Source organism: Uranotaenia lowii, chromosome 3 (genome assembly GCF_029784155.1).
Source record: "Uranotaenia lowii strain MFRU-FL chromosome 3, ASM2978415v1, whole genome shotgun sequence".
Classification (NCBI taxonomy): Eukaryota; Metazoa; Arthropoda; class Insecta; order Diptera; family Culicidae; genus Uranotaenia; species Uranotaenia lowii.
This window is the reverse complement of record NC_073693.1, coordinates 309444012-309462418: the sequence shown is the minus strand read 5'-3', so window position 1 is coordinate 309462418 and position 18407 is coordinate 309444012. Positions and strand designations below refer to the sequence as shown.

The 18407-nt window shown below is 34.7% G+C and overlaps 1 protein-coding gene across 1 annotated transcript in view; it reads right to left on the bottom strand.

Annotated features, from left to right (window-relative positions):
* LOC129757067 (uncharacterized) overlaps window positions 1-18407 on the bottom strand; it is a 50175-nt gene that overhangs the window by 15725 nt on the left and 16043 nt on the right. Inside the window, exon 2 of the mRNA XM_055754182.1 lies at window positions 6815-7268. Coding sequence (XP_055610157.1) covers window positions 6815-7001 — 187 coding nt within the window. The 5' untranslated portion in view covers window positions 7002-7268. The remainder of the gene's footprint in view (window positions 1-6814; window positions 7269-18407) is intronic.

Below are 18407 nucleotides of genomic sequence, written 5' to 3'. Positions count from 1 at the left end.
ATGTCTGACAACACGGTTTTTCGGCGAATTTTGACATGGCTGAAGATGTTGAAAGCGATTTAGAATTTCAAAATTCAACATGCAGCTTGACGAATACACAGATGTAGCAGGACTAGCAATTCTGATGATATTTGTTCGCTATCAAGGTTCTGAGTGTTTTGAAGAAGATTTGTTCCTTTGTAAACCATTGCCAACTTCCACGTCGGGGGCTAAAATTTTCAAGCTAAATAATTTATGATTATGTTACGGACAACGGTGCAAAAGCTATAGTTGGAAATACTGCTGGAGTCAATGCCAAGATCTAAAAAATACCAAAAGTTGCGGTAGTAGTCATTACATCCTTCATCGACATGCACTCGCTATGAAGAACATAATCTTTGAAGGAAGTCTTGGACGGAGCATAAAAATAATCAACTAAAAAATTCAGGGTTATTCAAGGCGTTGTGCAAAGAGATGGTTACCCAACATTCCACGATACTACTTCATACTAAAGATCGCTGGTTATCTCGTAGAAAAATGTTGTCTCGCCTGTTTGAATTAGGAATGACTTCAGTCTTTCAATGCAAGGTAAAGGAATAACAATCTTCGAATAATACGGCAAATTCATGACTATCAAGAGAAAAATCAAATTTTGGGCAGAATCGCTCAAAAAGCGCAACCTGGACAGCTTTCCGAATTCAATCAGAAATAACTTTGAAGTTATCATCCAAACAATTTCAAGAATTATGACAATCACAACACTTTTCGTTGATAAATTTATTTTTATATTCCTTGGTGTAAACTTAAACTAACAGGCTCACGTGTCTAATGAATTCATTTACAATTACAATAACAATGTTGTGTCGCAGGATTTGTTGAACAACTTTCAACAAAATTCCCCGTAGAATATCATAAAATATCAAAAAGATCGAAGACTTAAAATACGTGGAACAGCTTTTTTTTATGTCAAAGAAACCAGAATCATAAACATCGCAAGAATATGAATGCTTGATAGATATGACATCGGATTCAAAGCTTCAAGAAAGATTCGTATTCAAAAAGTCGTTGGAGGAGTATTGGTGTCAACTGAAAAATAAATTTTAAATTTTGTCCGATAAAGCAAAACTTATTCTTCTGCCGTTTTCTACAACTTATCTATGTGAGTCTGTGATGTGATTCTTCACATATATCGCAACGAAGACAAAATACCGATCCCGACTAAACGCGGAACCAGACGTCAGGCTACAACTGACACGAATTTAACCAAACTTGCTACAGCTTGAAAAATCGAAAAAAGCGTTTTTGTTCTATTGAAATCATTTATTTTTGATGACACATATTTTGTTTATAAAAACAAGACTATTCAAAGAGTAGCCATTCATTACTGATTTCATTGACTACGATGACAAGACACATCTTATTAAAACGATAAATACTATCAAGTTTTCAAAACTCGGGTTTTTCATTCTTTAAAAAATGTAGGTGTTCCGCCAAAATTTTTGGTTTTAAAAAGTGCTCCGCCGAGCAAATGATCTGAAAACCTCTGGTCTAGGGCATGTGGGAGAAAGCTCAAACTAATCGGTTGAATCTTTGCTCGGCAACGGTTAATTCTGTATGGGGGGCGAAGCAATCGCAGCTCGCATACAGAATCAACCCGATGGATTAGATGTGTACCAACACACCTAATCGAGCTCGCAATGAGTACTATTTACGCATTGCGTTTTATACGACAATTTTCGACCAAAATACAATCTTTGAACCGCAATAACTTTTCTGTTTCAAATCCAATCGAGTTACAGTCTTCGGGTGAAATATTTGTTTCAACTTACTCTTTAAGAAAATCAACCATAAAAAACTATCAGCTAGTGACGAAAAAAGTTATTGATGAAAAACCAGTATTTTTCGTTCCCTCCGGGCAAAATACCTCAAAATTTTATTCACTTTTGAGACTTAAGCAACCCCTCCCTATGGTCAGATCTTCCTGAAACTTGGCATGTGACCTTCTGGTAAGCTAATAAATAATTTTGACTTGGAGCGAGTGAGATTTATCATGTTTCATTCTTCCTATACTATGATAAGTGTACTGCGGTTCGTTAAATTATTAAAAACTTCTAAAATTTCAGTTATGGTAAAGTAGCCATTTCTTCTTCAATTCTCAACCGATTTTGAAAAATCACCACTTGAAATCTTTGATTTAAATTGACATTCAAGCGCAAAAGAAAATCAGATTTTTTAAATGCTACCATCGAGTCTAAAACTTTCGTTGAAACAAAATTTTCTCTAAAAAAAATGCGTTTTTTATAATTTTTTTTCTCATAAAATCCCTAATATCAACAATACTGTTGGTCAAACGTAAAAACAATGTTCAGATGATCGATAGAAAACTTATTCACCTTCAATATGCAAAAGAAGAATTTCAAATTACTGTTATGCCGTCCGAGATATTTTAATCTAAGTACAAGAACTTTTTTAATTTTTTCGAAATTTCATATTTGGAGCATAACTCAAAAACGAATCTACTGAGATTTTTTTGAATTTCATTTTCGGATTCAGCGCCAGATTTCACATTGGAAATGGCCTTCAGTTTACTGAGTTCAAAAATGCTGTAAACTAGTGTTATTCATATCAAGTTTTGCCATAAAAATCGATATTAGTATTTATTTTTAAAATTCATGATTTAATTTGGAATTCAGAAATGAAAACTTTGAAATAGAGTGAAGTGTATCTTGCAAGAATTTTTCTTCAACTCGATTTTTCATAATTTTAAAATTTGTTATAAAAGTTACGAAATTATTAAAAAAAAATTTAAGTCAAAATTTTATAATAGTATTTGAATACAAATTTCATTTTTAGTTCCAAATTATCGTGGCTTGTGATTTAGCTCAGTTGGCAAGCCAGTTGCTTCCTGAGCCGAGGTCCATGAGTTCGAGCCCAAGAACAAACACCGAACTTTAGGGGGGAATGGTCTCTTTGACTTATTTTTATCATATCTTTTAAGAAAAAAAAATGCAGATCACCGTTTTTTGCATTTCCTGACAGCATGTAATTTCTAGTCTAAATTATAGAAAATTTGGATCGATACTTAAACCCGTAGATGAACCAGAAGCGTTTTCGAAAAAAATATGATATTTTGAAAGTAAAGCAGATTTGATACTTCTTTAAAGAAGACTTGATCCTTCAATCAAATGCCCTAAGCTTTCGCAAAAATCATGCAAAATCTAAAGAAATAATGGAACTTTTTAGAGTTTTTTGGCCATATTAGTTTTCATTTCATAGTTCATAAGTGTCAGACAAAAAGAATTTTAAAAGTTTGTCTGCTACCCTATACTCATTGCAAACTTAAAGGCGCAATTTTCTAATGTTTAAATTAAAGCACTATTTGGAGTCCTTTTTATCAGGAAATTATTGAATGAATATAAAGTCATTGCATGAGTATTAAAAATTTCGTGCATAGCAATGAATATCAACCATTCAGAAGAAAAATATATCCTTTTGGATTCGAAGGATCAAGTGACTTCATAACGTACATTTTGAAAAACCTTTCTTAAAAAAAATTGAGAGTTTACTATTGTTTTGAAAATATGGCATTAAGAAGTTCATATTATACTTTAACTATTGCCATATTGGATTGGAATACATATTTTTATTATAATTTTTTCGTGTGGGAAACATTTCGTGTGGGAAGTGATGAAAAACGATTTTCAAATCATATTTTGTTAGCTTTTTCAAACGAAGTGCAATAACTCAAAAAATGAATTTAAAATATTAGATAACAGGTTTGCTGTTCTGTTCTATTTGGAAAATTTTTCTTAAACATTTGATTTATATAAAACATTTCTGTTTCGAAATATAGCTGAGGAAGCAAGTATCCTCATTCTCCCCAGGGATCAAGTATCCTCATTCCTAATAGAAAACAAGAAAGTATTAAATTATGAAATCAAAATTTTCAATTTCGGTCATCTAAATGGTAAAATACAAAATTACAAAACATCAATCAACGCAAACAAAAATAAAATACTAGGTAGGGTGATTTGCCAATCGTTGTCCCCTAACCCATCGTTGCACAGCATGACTTAAATTGTCAATATTTCAGCTGTTTTTCAACTTTTCCTCAAAAATAATACTGAATCATGTAATTCGGAATGTTTTCTGATGAAATGGGGCTTTTGAGATATTTTCTGCTGTTAAATGTTTATCTTATGACAGTTTTAGTTTTTCTTGTTTTTTTCGCGCGGTTTTTGTGCTAATTGTCAACAAAAACCTTAACATTCCTTCTACGGCAAATAAGGTTTTACGCCAGAACAAAACATTTTTAGTATCAGTTTTCTATACGAAACGTTTGTTGGACAATTTTAACACCATGATTTTGAAAAAAAAAATTGTGATCCATACTTAACCAGAAAAAAATGTCGGATTGTGCAACAATTGGTCCGCTCAATCTCCTCCTGCCCCATTGTTGTACAAAATTCCGCTGCAAAATTTGTTTGGAAATTTCAAATTTATAAATTCGTTTGCCTCCGAAAACTTTGTTTAGTTGTTTTAACAGTCTAAAATAGCAATAAATTTTTTTGAAGCGATTGATTATGTACTGAATTATAAAAACGTGTTTTTAATTAGAAAGGAGGCTTGTACGGAAAAATCCAAATTTTCATTCAAAAACCATCAGAGATGTACTGAAAGTGTTCAGTGTTCAAATTTGTAGGTTAAAAAATTAAAATTAAATTTTATTATGTAATTTGCCCTACCGAGTTTTCAACTAAATGTAATGATTTGGCGACAGAAAAATCATTTTATATGTACATATATTTCATGGAATGATCAGAATTATCAAACAAATATTTTTTTTTTTGGATAAAAATAAATCCGTTAAATTGCCACGATGAAATTTAAATGATACGAATATCATCTTTTAACCTCTTCGTGAGAAACGCCAGAAATAAATTTCAATCGAAAAAAAAAATTTAAATGATATTTCGGATGACTTTGAAATTCTGATTATCGGGATCTCAAGTATATAAATACTTGCAAGAGATAGAAAATTTTTAGAAGATCCCTTAGCATGAATTTACATGATTTCGAGCCCCTAGAGTTAAAAACTTCCTCGTTATATCAATGTTTATTAACGTTAACAGGTTTTTTAGCAGTGTTTCTAGATTAGATTGTTTTAATGAAAAAAGACTACCCTATTTCGGACCTCTTTTTTTTCGCTTTGCAGCTTTCAGCAACATTGTAACCCGAAAATTTTCTAATAGGCTTCAAATATTATAACTCCATTTTCGGTGCATGGAAAGAAAACATACAAAAACCGAAAAAGCAAAAAAAAAAATGGAATTTTTGCATACAAAAATGCTGAATTTCGGAAATCTGAAAAAAAATCACACTTTGCACACAGGGGTATTACGGTTTAAATAAGGCGATCAAAACTATTTTCTGCCGAAAATATACATTTTAAGACCTATATATATCCCTTGTTATATCCCTTGTCATGATGGTCATTTGTCTCGAAGACACTAAAGGTCTAAAATAGTTAACAGGTTGAAATCCGACAGGAATTCCCTTTACACAGTATACATTCAGAAACACATACAGTATAAGGAAAGTAAGTAAAACACAAGAAAAATATTTTTAAAGTTTACCAAATAGAAACTATCAAAAATAAAACATTTCAGTTATTCCTTGAAAAAGGCCTAGATCAAAGGCCGAAACGTCGGCCAAATTGTACAACTCAGTAATTTGCTTCCTAAAGGCTCAAATGCCAATTAGAAAATAATGTCTGCCGTTGAAAATTACGTACAAAATGAATAAATAAATAAATAAATAAATATTAATAAATAAATATAAATAAATAAAAATCAATTATCTGTTATACACCATTATTTGGTTAGGGGCCGTCCACATACCACGTGGACAACTTAGGGGGGGGAGGGGGTTATCGAAATGTCCACGCTTGTCCACGCAGAGGGGGGTAGGGGTTTAGGTCATGTCCACGTGGACATACTTACTTCCAAAATATTTTCTAAAGGTGAATAAATATGAAGATGTTTAAATTTGGGATGAATAAACCAAGTTCGTTTAAAATTCCCATATCTTCGAAATAAAAGCCTAAAGATTGGAAAAAGGAATCTCTTCAAGTTTCATTTTGATTTTGTATGCTTTCGTTTTATGATAATTTAGAAATTTAAATTTTTAAAAATTATTTTATATCAGAAAATGCTTATTTTTTTCAAAAATAATTTCAGATATGTCCACGTGGACATCCGGGGATGGGGGTAGGGGTTTGCCAAATGTCCACGCTTGTCCACGGAGAGGGGGGAGGGGGTCAAAAATCTCATTTTTCTGTCCACGTGGTATCTGAACGGCCCCTTACATCTCTCACATTTCTAATGGTAACCAAATGGCTTAACCATTTCATCGAAATGGCTTAAAGTCTTTGATTTCATACAACACGATAAACTGGGGTCACAAATCTGTATTGTTTTTATCAAAAATTTAATAATTGTAACGGAGATGAATGGATGAATGCAGTGTCTGATTTTTAATTTGAAATGATACAAGAAAAATGGAAAAATATAAAACGGAATCGATAAGTTTAATTTCCTTAATTAGTAATGAATGTACCGTTTTTATTCTAATAAATACACAACTTAAGGATATCGCCATACTTAACATCTTCGAGCAAATCGTGAATTCAAAATGAGCCTTCATTAAAAATTAGAAGAAAACAAATCGGCGGTCATTCATAAAACCTAACGTCAACCTAACTTGTTAGAGAAAAAAAACCCTACTGAAAAGTAATTGATAAATGTCTACTCATCTCGCTGTTAATGACACTCACCTGAGGAACTGACTGATTGACCGTGGACTAAAGCGATATCAACGGAGGTCAATCCGATGGCGATGAGTAGCAGCAACGACGTCAACGTCTGTGTCGTCCCCGGCATCTTCCGATGATGATGTCGATGTTTACGGTGATGCTGTTGCAGCTTTTGGCACATCATCTCGTGCAACGACGATGTCTCCATTAGCAGGTACTTGGTACTTTCGGAGGATCACTGACTGGAGATGTAAACTGGTGTGAGGAACGATTTGTTTTGTGACACGTTTAGGCGGTCAAGATCATCGATTTTTTTTTAAATGAATTTTTTATCCGTTGGCTCTTATCTTCGTGAGCAGGCACTAGATTTGTCTAATTATCATCACGTTCGTCGAAAGATCGTCGCTTAAGATTTGATAGATATGTAGATAGGCACTCGATTGATTTTTTCCACAAATATTATTCAAGGGGGCACCTGAAACGATTGAAGGACACATCAGCAGGGTTGTAAAATTCTGTCAGTCAGCTTATGAAAATGTTTGAATGAAAGAACAAAACCAAACTCAATAAATCAATCAATCAATTCACCGACTATTCAAATCGGAAAACATGTGCTTGACCAACGCAACTTTTAACGGGTTTTGTTGATCGAGACAAGTCGAACGTGGATGATTTTTTTCGACTATGCATAAACGAAAAAATAAATCTGGTCACTCGTATCAAGGTCGCGGACCCATCGAAGCAAGAAAATCGCACCCTCTTACAACAAACTGTTACCTGCCGCCTTACTTTGAGGATATAAGTGGTTTACCCCTAAGTATATTTAAGCACCTAATGCATAAAATCTTCATCTTTTGACACGCTTCGCAAATTCAAAAATTCACCGGGTGGCGGCGTTCGAATTGATTGAATCGTCACCCAGCCCGGTTGCAATGGGCGGGTGCGTGTGAAAAATACCACCCACCCACTCACCAATCTTCCTACAAACTTGTTTGTTGTTGCTTGGTCGATCACATTCATTAACAATTCAAGTAGTAAATGACTGCCGTTGTTTGTCAGGTAAATTTTGTGTTTGAATCTCTTGTGCTGCATCGAATGTGGATCTGTCACCGGGCACCAGACGATGATCGATGTTGATATACATTTCCGCGTGTTGATTTATATTCGTTTAATTTATGGGTATTGACGAATTAGTGCAATTTAATTTCTCTATTTTTGCAGATAAATTTGTACGTAGGGGAGATTGTTTCGTGTTCAGACACTGAAGAATACTATTTCCTATCTGGATAAAACTTGAAAAAGTAGATGAAAACGTTTAAAAAAGCATTTTAAAATTTTTTTGTCGAAAGCTTAAAATCGGTCACTGTAGGAAAGACAGAGTCGATTTTGGGTCATTTTAAAATTTCTTAAACCTTAGGGTCTCAAAAGCTTTGTTTTGGTTCAAAATTCCTCCATGATTTTTTGCAGAAATTTTAAGTAACGTTTACATGAATAAATTTTAACTTTGAGATTTGTATGGGAAAATTTAATATTTTGTTCGGAAAAATCATCATCATTTCTGAAGAACCGAGCCTGCGAATGGTTTTGGTACCATTTTTTAATTTTTTTTTAAATATATCTTTCACTGGACAACTTTGTCGAAGACCGTAACTTTGTATCTTATAAGACAAAAAAGTTATTAGCTGTTTGATAGGGACATGTCTTTTGCGTTGATAAACAATAAATTCAAGTGATATCACTGCTGATGCCTAGGGAGGTATTGCATGACTAGTTTTGAAGCAAAACCTCGCTCTGCACCAGCAGTGATGTCAGTTGAATTGATTGTATTTCAACGCCAAAGGCATAACCCAGTTCAACAGCTAATATTTTTTACGAAGTTGCAGTCTTCGACAAAGTTGTTCAGCGGAAATTTTAATAAATTGGCACAAAAGCCATAAGCAGGCTCGGTTCCACAGAAGAAACAAAAATGATGTTGGTTTTCTCGAAAAAAATATTCAATTTTTCCATGGCAATCAAAAAGTATAAATTTACTCATGTAAACGTTACTTTAATATTCTGCCAAATCCCAGCAAACATTTTTGTAGGTATATTTCTCAACAACTTTATTATACGTTTCATATATATTATAGAATGATCGTATGAAACTCGGAAAAACAGCATTTATCTATCGAAAATATACATATGTACTTATTTTCAAATTTTGACTAAAGCTAAAGTATACGAATATGAAAATATTCGACACCTTATTCATACATACTGAAAGAATGCCAGAATGCACAAGTTTTTTCTCACAACTCTTGCAAACCGTTGCCAGCGACTGCTATATTTATATTATACTAGCTGACCCGGTGTGCTTTGCTACACCTTCAAAAAATAAATGTGATAAGTAAAAATTTATTCAAATTAAGATTTTTGTTAGCATTTTTTTAAATCAAACCTCATCATAGTTCAGAACCAACAACTTTGAAATGAGAGCTGCAGCTGGAGTTCCGAATTGCGATTCAAAGATGGTATATATTATTTACTGAAACTTGATCTCTGAATTTGATTTCAAGATCTGAAATTTGTACTCTGTTTAAAAGCTTCATAATGACTTAAATAATGTCAAAATTTATGGATTTTACATCTTTTTTCCCAAAGCGGAAATAACGAACTTCCATAAAAACATTTGTCACATATTTTTTTGAGTTATGCCAAATATCCGTACGCAATAAAGCTTTTTATCTTAAACTTGCATGGGAGCTCCCTTATCTTTTCCAATTTTGTCCCCCACTGCTTGAAGAAGGTAGGCTGATCTACCCGGCTCGAGTTTACATGAATTTCTAATTGAAAGAAAAAGATTCGCATATTGGAATTAATTGCATATTGTACTTTATGGAGATAGAATTTTGAAAACTGATCAAAAGCGTGAATCGGGACAGTTTTCTGAGTATATTCCTAATATTCTGTATTATGAGCACTTCCAGCTCCTGATTAGATTTAGATGGTTTTTTTTTTGAGTTGAAAAAATAAGCTATAGAAGTTTGAAAAAAAAAACGATGAAAAGGATTTTTAATATCCATTGTCATACAGCTTTTTTCACCATCGTCACCTTTCGAAGCAGTTTGAATATCTATCCTTTTTTCGAAAAAAATAAAATTAAATCAAAGTCAAATATTCAAAAACGTTGGCAAAAACAAATTTCTAAGTTAACATTTGTCTCGTATGTTGGGGTAAGTGTAAACGCAAAGCTTATTTTCAGATGCGTCAGAATAAAGGCTTTAAAATGGATTTAATACGTACTTCTGTGTGTTTGTTTTATCAAGTTCCGTTGATATATCTGCAGGATTGTATCCCATTTACCCGAAAACCATTGCCCAGAATGAATTTTTCCCAGAATGACAAATACCCGAAATCAAACCCCAGAATGAACCATTTCCCAGAAAAAAAATCCCCAGAATGCACCATTTACCAGAAATTTTTTTCCCAGAATGGACCATTTCCCAGAATTTTTTCCACAGAATGGAACATTTACCAGAATGGCACAAATCCCAGATTTTTTCCCCTAGTATTTTAATTTGTTTTTTTTTTCTAATGAATTCTTGAATATTTCATATGATTCGAAATTAATTTTTTCAAAATGATTTTTTCAATGAAACTATGACTTTGAAATTTTCCAACTAAATTTATTTTAGAACCAATATTGTGCTTTGTTTATGGTTTGGGTACTTTAAATGATTCAATGCTTACCATGGTCCTTTAATAAACCGTTTTGGTATCCGACTCCTCACGCTGCGCGTTCGAACTTGAAAGACGTTTTGTCCTTCACGCTGTCGCGTGGCGGACGGGGCTAAGGGATCACCCCTAGCTTTCACGCAGACCTAGGAAGCCCCGGCAGACCTAGACCAATGTCTTAGGGCCGCCGCTTCCGACGGCGGGTCGGCGGCCTCCTCGGATTTGGGAGCTTCGGCGGCTTTGTGCCACCTCAGCCCCTTCATCCTCGTTGGTTGCGGCTTTGCCGCAAAAGAATAAAGATATGAAACCCCATTTTTTGTGACAATTCCTTTTTTTTAAATAATTTCTAGTAAGGATAAATGTTTTCAATTTTCTGGGAAATGGTCCTTCTGGCGAAAAAAATTCTGGTACATGGTTCATTCTGGTGAAAAATTTCTGGGAAATGGTACATTCTGGCGAAAATTTTTCTGGGGAATGGTTCGTCTGGGGAAAAAAATTCTGGGGAATGGTTCTTTCTGGCGATTGGAATTCTGGGGATTTTTCATTCTGGGCAATGGTTTTCGGGTAAATGGAGTACAACCATCTGCAGTATTCCTGCAGAATAAATGTATGTTTGTTACTCCACTTTTAACAAATGCTGTTCAAAGCAAATGACTTGCATTTACAAAGACATTTAAGAATTTTAAATATCTGCTTCAGTTTCAACATTCGGAACACCCTTTCTGGTCTTTCCAACATATTGAATCATTTTGAAGATGAATCTCTTAAAAGTTCGAAGTTTGCCCTTGCCCCGCCGTGTAAGTTGACAGGAGGGAATATTGTTTTTAACACTTCAAGGGTATAATAAAAATTTCTCATAAACATTTTGCTTCCAGTTGAATATCAGTTCTAAAGTCTCACTTTTCAAAAAAAAGCGGATCAAAAGTCTCGTTTATGCAGCCATGTAACACAAATCACTTTTCATGTTAAGTACGTACTTGAATTGGTATGTAAGCAAAAAGTACGTTTTTTTTTCAAAATTATTCAAAATAAAAAGCTCTTATTTTCATTTCTAAATTCGTTTCAGGTGTGTATTTGGGCCGAAGTAACAATTTCTAGAAAAAAACTTTTTTTTTTAAACTGAGAAAAATTAAACGTTTGAACATGCTCTAGTGTTCCGTGAATGAAAATTCTCTCGGAAAATGAATTCCCTCACTTTTGGTCAATAAAAATCAGTTTATTTCACTGATACCTTTCACTTCTGCACACGTCTGTCCTATCTTCTCTAATTTAAAGAAAAGGCTCTTGATCAGTTCATGTGTCGGATCGGATTTTTTGATCTTCTTTAAATTTAAATGGTGCTTTATAAAACTTCAGTTAAGTACATTTTTACATGTTCAACAAAATGTTTCCGATCTACATCTGTAGAAAACATCTTATTCATATTTCTGTTATCAATATGATTCAAAAATAAACTTGTAGGCGAAATGGGTTAAAAAATTGTCTGTAAATTCTTTACTTTCTGTAATTTTTTCAATTGTCCGCAAAGTCTCATAACATTATTTCATTAGCATCAGAACTAAATTTATATTTTTTAGACAACAAATGCTATATGATCAACAATAGTATTTTTGCAAATCTTTCAATTGGATTTGATTCGATTGATAAAACACCAATCCGTGTCACATCTAGGCGTCATTTATTTTCACATGCTGTGTACAATTAAGCAATAAAAAAACACATCTAGGTTGCATATCGCCCCCTGGTGCATAAGAAGTATAGGTACTTGGTTGAGAAACAGGCGCCTAGTTATTAAATTTTTCCAGCGATCAATGAACAGTATGTTTTGGTTACTATCCACTTGCGACGACGTTTGCTTGGCCATAGAGACGAAAAACAAACCCCTCAAAGAAAAGAAAATCTCTAAAAATGAATGCCATGCCTTTTCAATTTCAGATTTTGGCAAAAAAAAAATGTATCTATATGTTTTATTCGATCGGCAAAATGTCAATCTGGATCACATCTAGGCGTCATTCATAACCATGTGCTGTACAAATGAGCTAGGAATCAAGTAGAAAAAATCACATCAAGGCTTCATATCGCCATCCCTTGCTTTGAAAATATGCGTGGTTGAGAAATACGCGCCAAAATATTCCCCCTGATCAGTATGCTATGCCATGGTTACTATCTTCTCGCGACGTTGGCTCGCGAACGCCTCGATCATGGAGACGAAAAACAAACCGCCCAAAGGAAAAAAAAATCTCGAAAAAATGGATGTCATGACTTTAATTTGTTTCGAAAAACTACAAATTCTGTATGAAAGCCCCCTCTCCCTTAAGTCGGAGCGGTTTGTAACTATTATAGAAACCATCTCCGGCCCCAAAAACCCCCAGATGCCAAGTTTTACGATGATCGGTTCAGTAGTTTCCGAGTCTATAGGGAACAGACAGACAGACAAACATTCATTTTTATATATATATATATAGATTCGTTGCTTGTGTCATTAGACAATTCTTGCAAATACATTACACTCAGAATCAAAACAACCCAAAAACTAGAACGCCAGCGCATCAAAGCAAAGTTCGATTGGCTTTCTTAATTTTGGGTTGCTGTCAATACACCAAAAGCAAAGTTTGAAGCTCGAATTGACTACCCCAATAAAATTTCCCTTTGATTTTCAGTTAGCTTCGTTTTGTTACCAAAAAAAAAGTCTGCCGCACCGAAAGCAGTGTCTGGTAAAATGCTAATAATTTGATAAAATTTTATTATATGTATGTATGTATGTATGGTTCCCCCATCGGTAGCAAGGTCCTGCCTATGGCTGTGTGGCTTGGCCTTCGAATTTCTTCTATGGCTTCCACGGTCCGATGGTTCGTCGAAAGAAGGCATCCAACCCTCAAAACCTACAATGGCCGGCCACCCGTGCCGCTTGCAATGATCTCTTTGGGTTATCCCCAGATGCATTCCTTCTAAAAAATAAAATATTGACAATACAAGAAATACCCTATACCCAGCTATATGGCCGTAAGGATCATTACTCAAAATATTATAAAAGAATACAGTTATGTATATAAAATTATGAAAATGATTATGAATATTTTGTTTAATATTTAAAAAAAGGATACTGGTCTGGAAAGCACAAAATTTATTAGCATATTAAAATGAAGAGACGTTTCGTCTCTTTTCAACCCATTTTTTTCATTTAAATGGTTTAAAATAGTGTTGAGAACTCCTTTTTCTGAATATTTATAGTGTTTATAAGAATAGTAGTCATGTTACGAATATTGTTACGAACAAAAAAAAATCGACGAATAAACCAATGATTTTTATATCTATCATCAACAGATCTTAATGACATCTGTTGTTGAATTACAGGAATTACGAAAAAAACCCACTCTTTCGCTCCTCGAGCTTTTGCTATCCACCGCTAATTATCGCAGCAACAGCGGTCAAATGAAAAAAAAAGCTATACTTTTCGTGGGAAGAAAAAGAATATCAAAAGAATAAGGAACGCTCTCACCCGTTTTTTCTCTCTCTTTTGCTGTTGTTAACGCCTTCTGCTTTCGCTTGCTGTGATCGAAATGGGCACGTTCGAACATGTTCCAAAAAATTCCTTCCAAATTTTCGCACTTATCCACTACAAATCACTTAAAACACAGCCAACACATCTATATCCCGGAGATCTGGGAGAAAAGCTGAATTCCTACACTACTGGTACACACGACGATTCTATAGATTCCGAATTTGATAAAATTTTATTATACCTCATTAATTCTACTTTAAAGTTTTCCAGAAAACGTCTATTCATCGATTGGTGATTGTACCTTCTTCAGAAGTCGTATCTACCGTCATCTCGTATCATTTCCAACATGCCTCCAGCGAATTTCCGGAAGGGTGAAAAACCATTGGGAAACCGGAACAACTGTATGAGGATCTGGAGTAATCGCAGCATTTTTCAATCGGGAGCTCCGGATATCACTATGCTAGATGGTCTAAAGAATGTGAGGGCACGTGAAGTTCCTAAAAAGTGCCAATCGCCGGATGTTTTTGACATGACGAGAATTCGACTGTTCTGCGAATCAATCGTTGCCGTGGATACTATCCACTGGAAAGTCGGGCGATGGAATCGAAAAGTTATTCTTTCTCTCCTTAAGAAAAACGCCTTTAGAACTGTCAAAAGTTGGGTGAAATTATAGCTGCATCCCACTTGCACTAATGCAAAACCATCACCCAAATTCGTCAGCGCTTTCATCGCCTATTCCAGTGACGATTGCAGCCTGGTTTTCCTTCCGGGTGAATCGTGCAGGTTGATTTTGAAAAAAATTGAAAGTTTTCTATAAGTTCCGTTCTTTATGATACTAACAGCATTCTGTTATACCTGACCGTAATCATTGAAAATAGCTCCGGGAAAAATGAGACTCGGGTTTCTTTAAATTGCATTTTTCGGAAACTTGCCGAGGTCAGGGAATTGTGTTTAAAATTTTGGAAAATAAAAAATATTTTGAAAATTTGAACAAAAACCTAGTCTTCATTTAATTTTTATAATCCCTTTTGATAATTGGTTCATCAAATAAAAAAAATCCCAAAAAAATCCCTGCCGCATGACATCCCGAATAGAAAAACATTGTGAAAAAACCATGAATTTCATTTTCACATTACCATTGATTGCATGGTTGACAGTTGACACTATGAATAGCATGATAAAAGAAACGTTGAATGCACTGTCAAGTTCATCGTTTTCGACTGTGAAATTTACGGTTTAGACCAAAATTACCAAAATTTCAAAACACAAAACTATGAAATGAATGGTTATTACAGCTTCCAAATTTGCTCAAGGAAACTGTGAAATTCAACGTTTTCCAACGAATTTACATGGTTTAAAGGAAGATTAAATTTAATGTTATTTCGTGATCTTTTAATAAAATTGTCTTTTTAGTTTTCTTTATATAATATTTATTTCTGAACAAAACAAATTTTAATTTCCACAATAAAAACACTTAATAATAACACCTAACACTGTACACGAGAATGCAACCTTCTTTCCGTCGACCACCAGCTAGAATGCTTTGGAGCTCGCATTTCTTATTTCCACTTCTTCAAAGCCTTGTGTGAAGGAATTATGTCGTTGAAATTGAGAAAAAAAAATGAAAAATTATTTTTTTCTCCCAAGCTTTGATACAACTTACCGTTTTGATCATATCAACACTAGATCTATATATATAAAAAGCAATTTCTGTGGGTTTGTTTGTTTGTTTGTCCTCTATAGGCTCAGACGTTTTAAGAGCTAGAGGTCTGAAATTTGGCATGGATACTCATTAGGACCAGGAATGATGAAAAATGTTTTCAGAATTTCGGTTGACCCTTTCTGAAGGGGGTCGTCCATACAAGACAAATATTGTTTTCGCGTTATTGACGTTATTTTTCGTCGGATCGTGATGAAAATTTGCACATGGGGGTTTTGAAAGAAAAGAAATCGATTTCAGGTATAGAATTTGGGGTCAGGGGTCAGCAAAAGGGGTCGTCCATATTAACTTTTCAATATTTCTGTGAAATTTACGTTATTATTCATCGGATTGAGAAGAAAATTTGCACTCGGATGTTTTAAGGGACGGGCAATCGATTGCCGGTATAAAATTTTGTGTAAGGGGTCAGCCAAAAGGGTCGTCCGTATTTTTGCGATAATGTCGTTATTATACATCGAATTCAGATGAAAATTGGTACATGAGAGTTTCGAATGACAAGCAATCGATTTCAAGTATCGAATTTAGTGTAATTGGTCGGCAAAAAGGGTCGTCCATATTAATTTTTCAATATTTTTGTGATATTGAAGTTGTTATTCGTCGCATTGAGAAGAAAATTTGCGCTCGAATATTTTTAAGGGACATGCAATTGATTGCTGGTATCAAATTTTGTGTAAGGGACCAGCCAAAGAGGTCGTCCATATTGGCTGTTCGCTATTTTTGCGGTTTTGACGTTGTGATGCATCGGACTCAAATTAAAATTGGTACACGAGAATTTTTAATGTTGTGCAAACGATTTCATGTATCATATTCAGTGTATGTGACCGGCAAAAGGGGTCATCCATATTACCTTTTCATTTTTTTTTTTTGTGATATTGACGTTATTATACATCGGATTGTTTTGAAAATTTGCACACGGGAGTTTTGAGGGAAGGACAATAGATTTCAGAAATTAAATTTCGTAAAAGAGGCCACCGATCTGTAATGATCGAGTCGAAAGTTATACACGGGGGTTGGGACGGTCAATTGATTTCTGATCTTAATATTTGTATCAAAGGACAAAAAAGGGGGTCATCCATATTAAATGTTTAATTTGTTTCAGCAACAATTACGTGAGTTTGTAACGCATCAAGACGAAAATTCATATTCGGTGTTTTTTTTGGCACGGTCAATTGATTCCTGATTTCAAATTTAGTAGCAAAAGACAGAAAAAGTGAGCGAACAATGCATTCGAAAATGAGTCTGGAAAATGCCTAACAATTGACATTCATTCAAACTTTTCATGACATATTCTAAATTGAAAGCGAAACGGAGTTCGTATGGGATCAGCTAGTTGTTGAATATTTTTGCCGAAAACCCATCGAAAAATGTTGATGCCGAATATGCCGACCGAAAATTGTATGAGCAAAACAAAGTTGCCGCAGCTGTCAAAACCGTACACGAAAAATTGGAAATGCGTAAATTTTTGTACTAAAAGCTATAGGATGTACTTTTTACTATGAAATACATGGTCACCTTCGAAATCATTGGAAAATTAATGTAATACCATGGTTCCTGCTATTCGGGATGCCCCAAAATTAAGTTGCAAAAATGACGTTTGTTCTCAAGTTTGGGAAAACCCCCTCAAACTCATTTTTGTCGGGAGCCAGTTTGTTCCGATTTTGCGGCATTTCAACTTGGTTTTGGGTTAGACCGGCCTAGAGTGTATCTGATTTTCAGCAATCTATTTGCACTGCTAGTCGCAGAGAGAACAACAAAGCTGTTCTCTTATACTGTATTTGTTTTCTTTCTCCCCTCGTTCAGTGTTCCACCGTACCTGATAAAATCAAACACAAATCGTCGCCAGTGTATTGCTACCTCTCTCACTCACACGCTCTCTCGCAACACTGACAAAATTTTCGGGGCAACTCCGCCCGATGGCAGTGCAACACCAGGTCAAAACCAGTGCAACACTGTCCGAATAAACAAAGAGTTTGACAGCACCTAGTGGTGCAGCAGTGCAACACTCGACATAAACAAATACGGTATTACTTGACCCACGAGGGAGAAAAAATGAACGAAATCGTTTTCAAAATCTGCAAACATGACGGACTTTTTATCATATCCGATTTAAATCATTTATGCCGACTTTGAGTAACGAATTTTACGACCTTTTACTGCCTTAGTTGGAATTACGATTCGCAGTAACGTTTTAAATGACTTGAGTTATCATTTTTGATGCGGTTTTATGTTTGCTGGGATATTATGGATGAGTTTTGTACCACAACGAAGCTTTTAAGACTCCAGGGTTTAATTTAAAAAATGACCGAATGAGAACCGATAATGAGAACTTCGCCTGGGGCAGTTTAAGCACCGTTAATCGGAGCACGATGAGCATTTTCTTTCGTATAATCTAGCTGCGAATTCAACTCGATGGTGTCAACCCAATTATAGAGATACGGCTTGACTAACTTCATCTGGTTAGTTGGCATTTAGTGGTAAGATGTCGAACTAGGAGAGGTAACTCAGATTACTCGAGTTCGAATCTCGGTCGATGCGATTTTTTTGTTAACCACTCACAATCGATGCACTGTGCACTAAACGGTGAGTCGTTTGTAGAATACAAACAATTCACATACACTCATACTTAATTTTTCTGGTGCTATGTTAGGCGGACGATGCGACTAGCCGTATAATGCAAC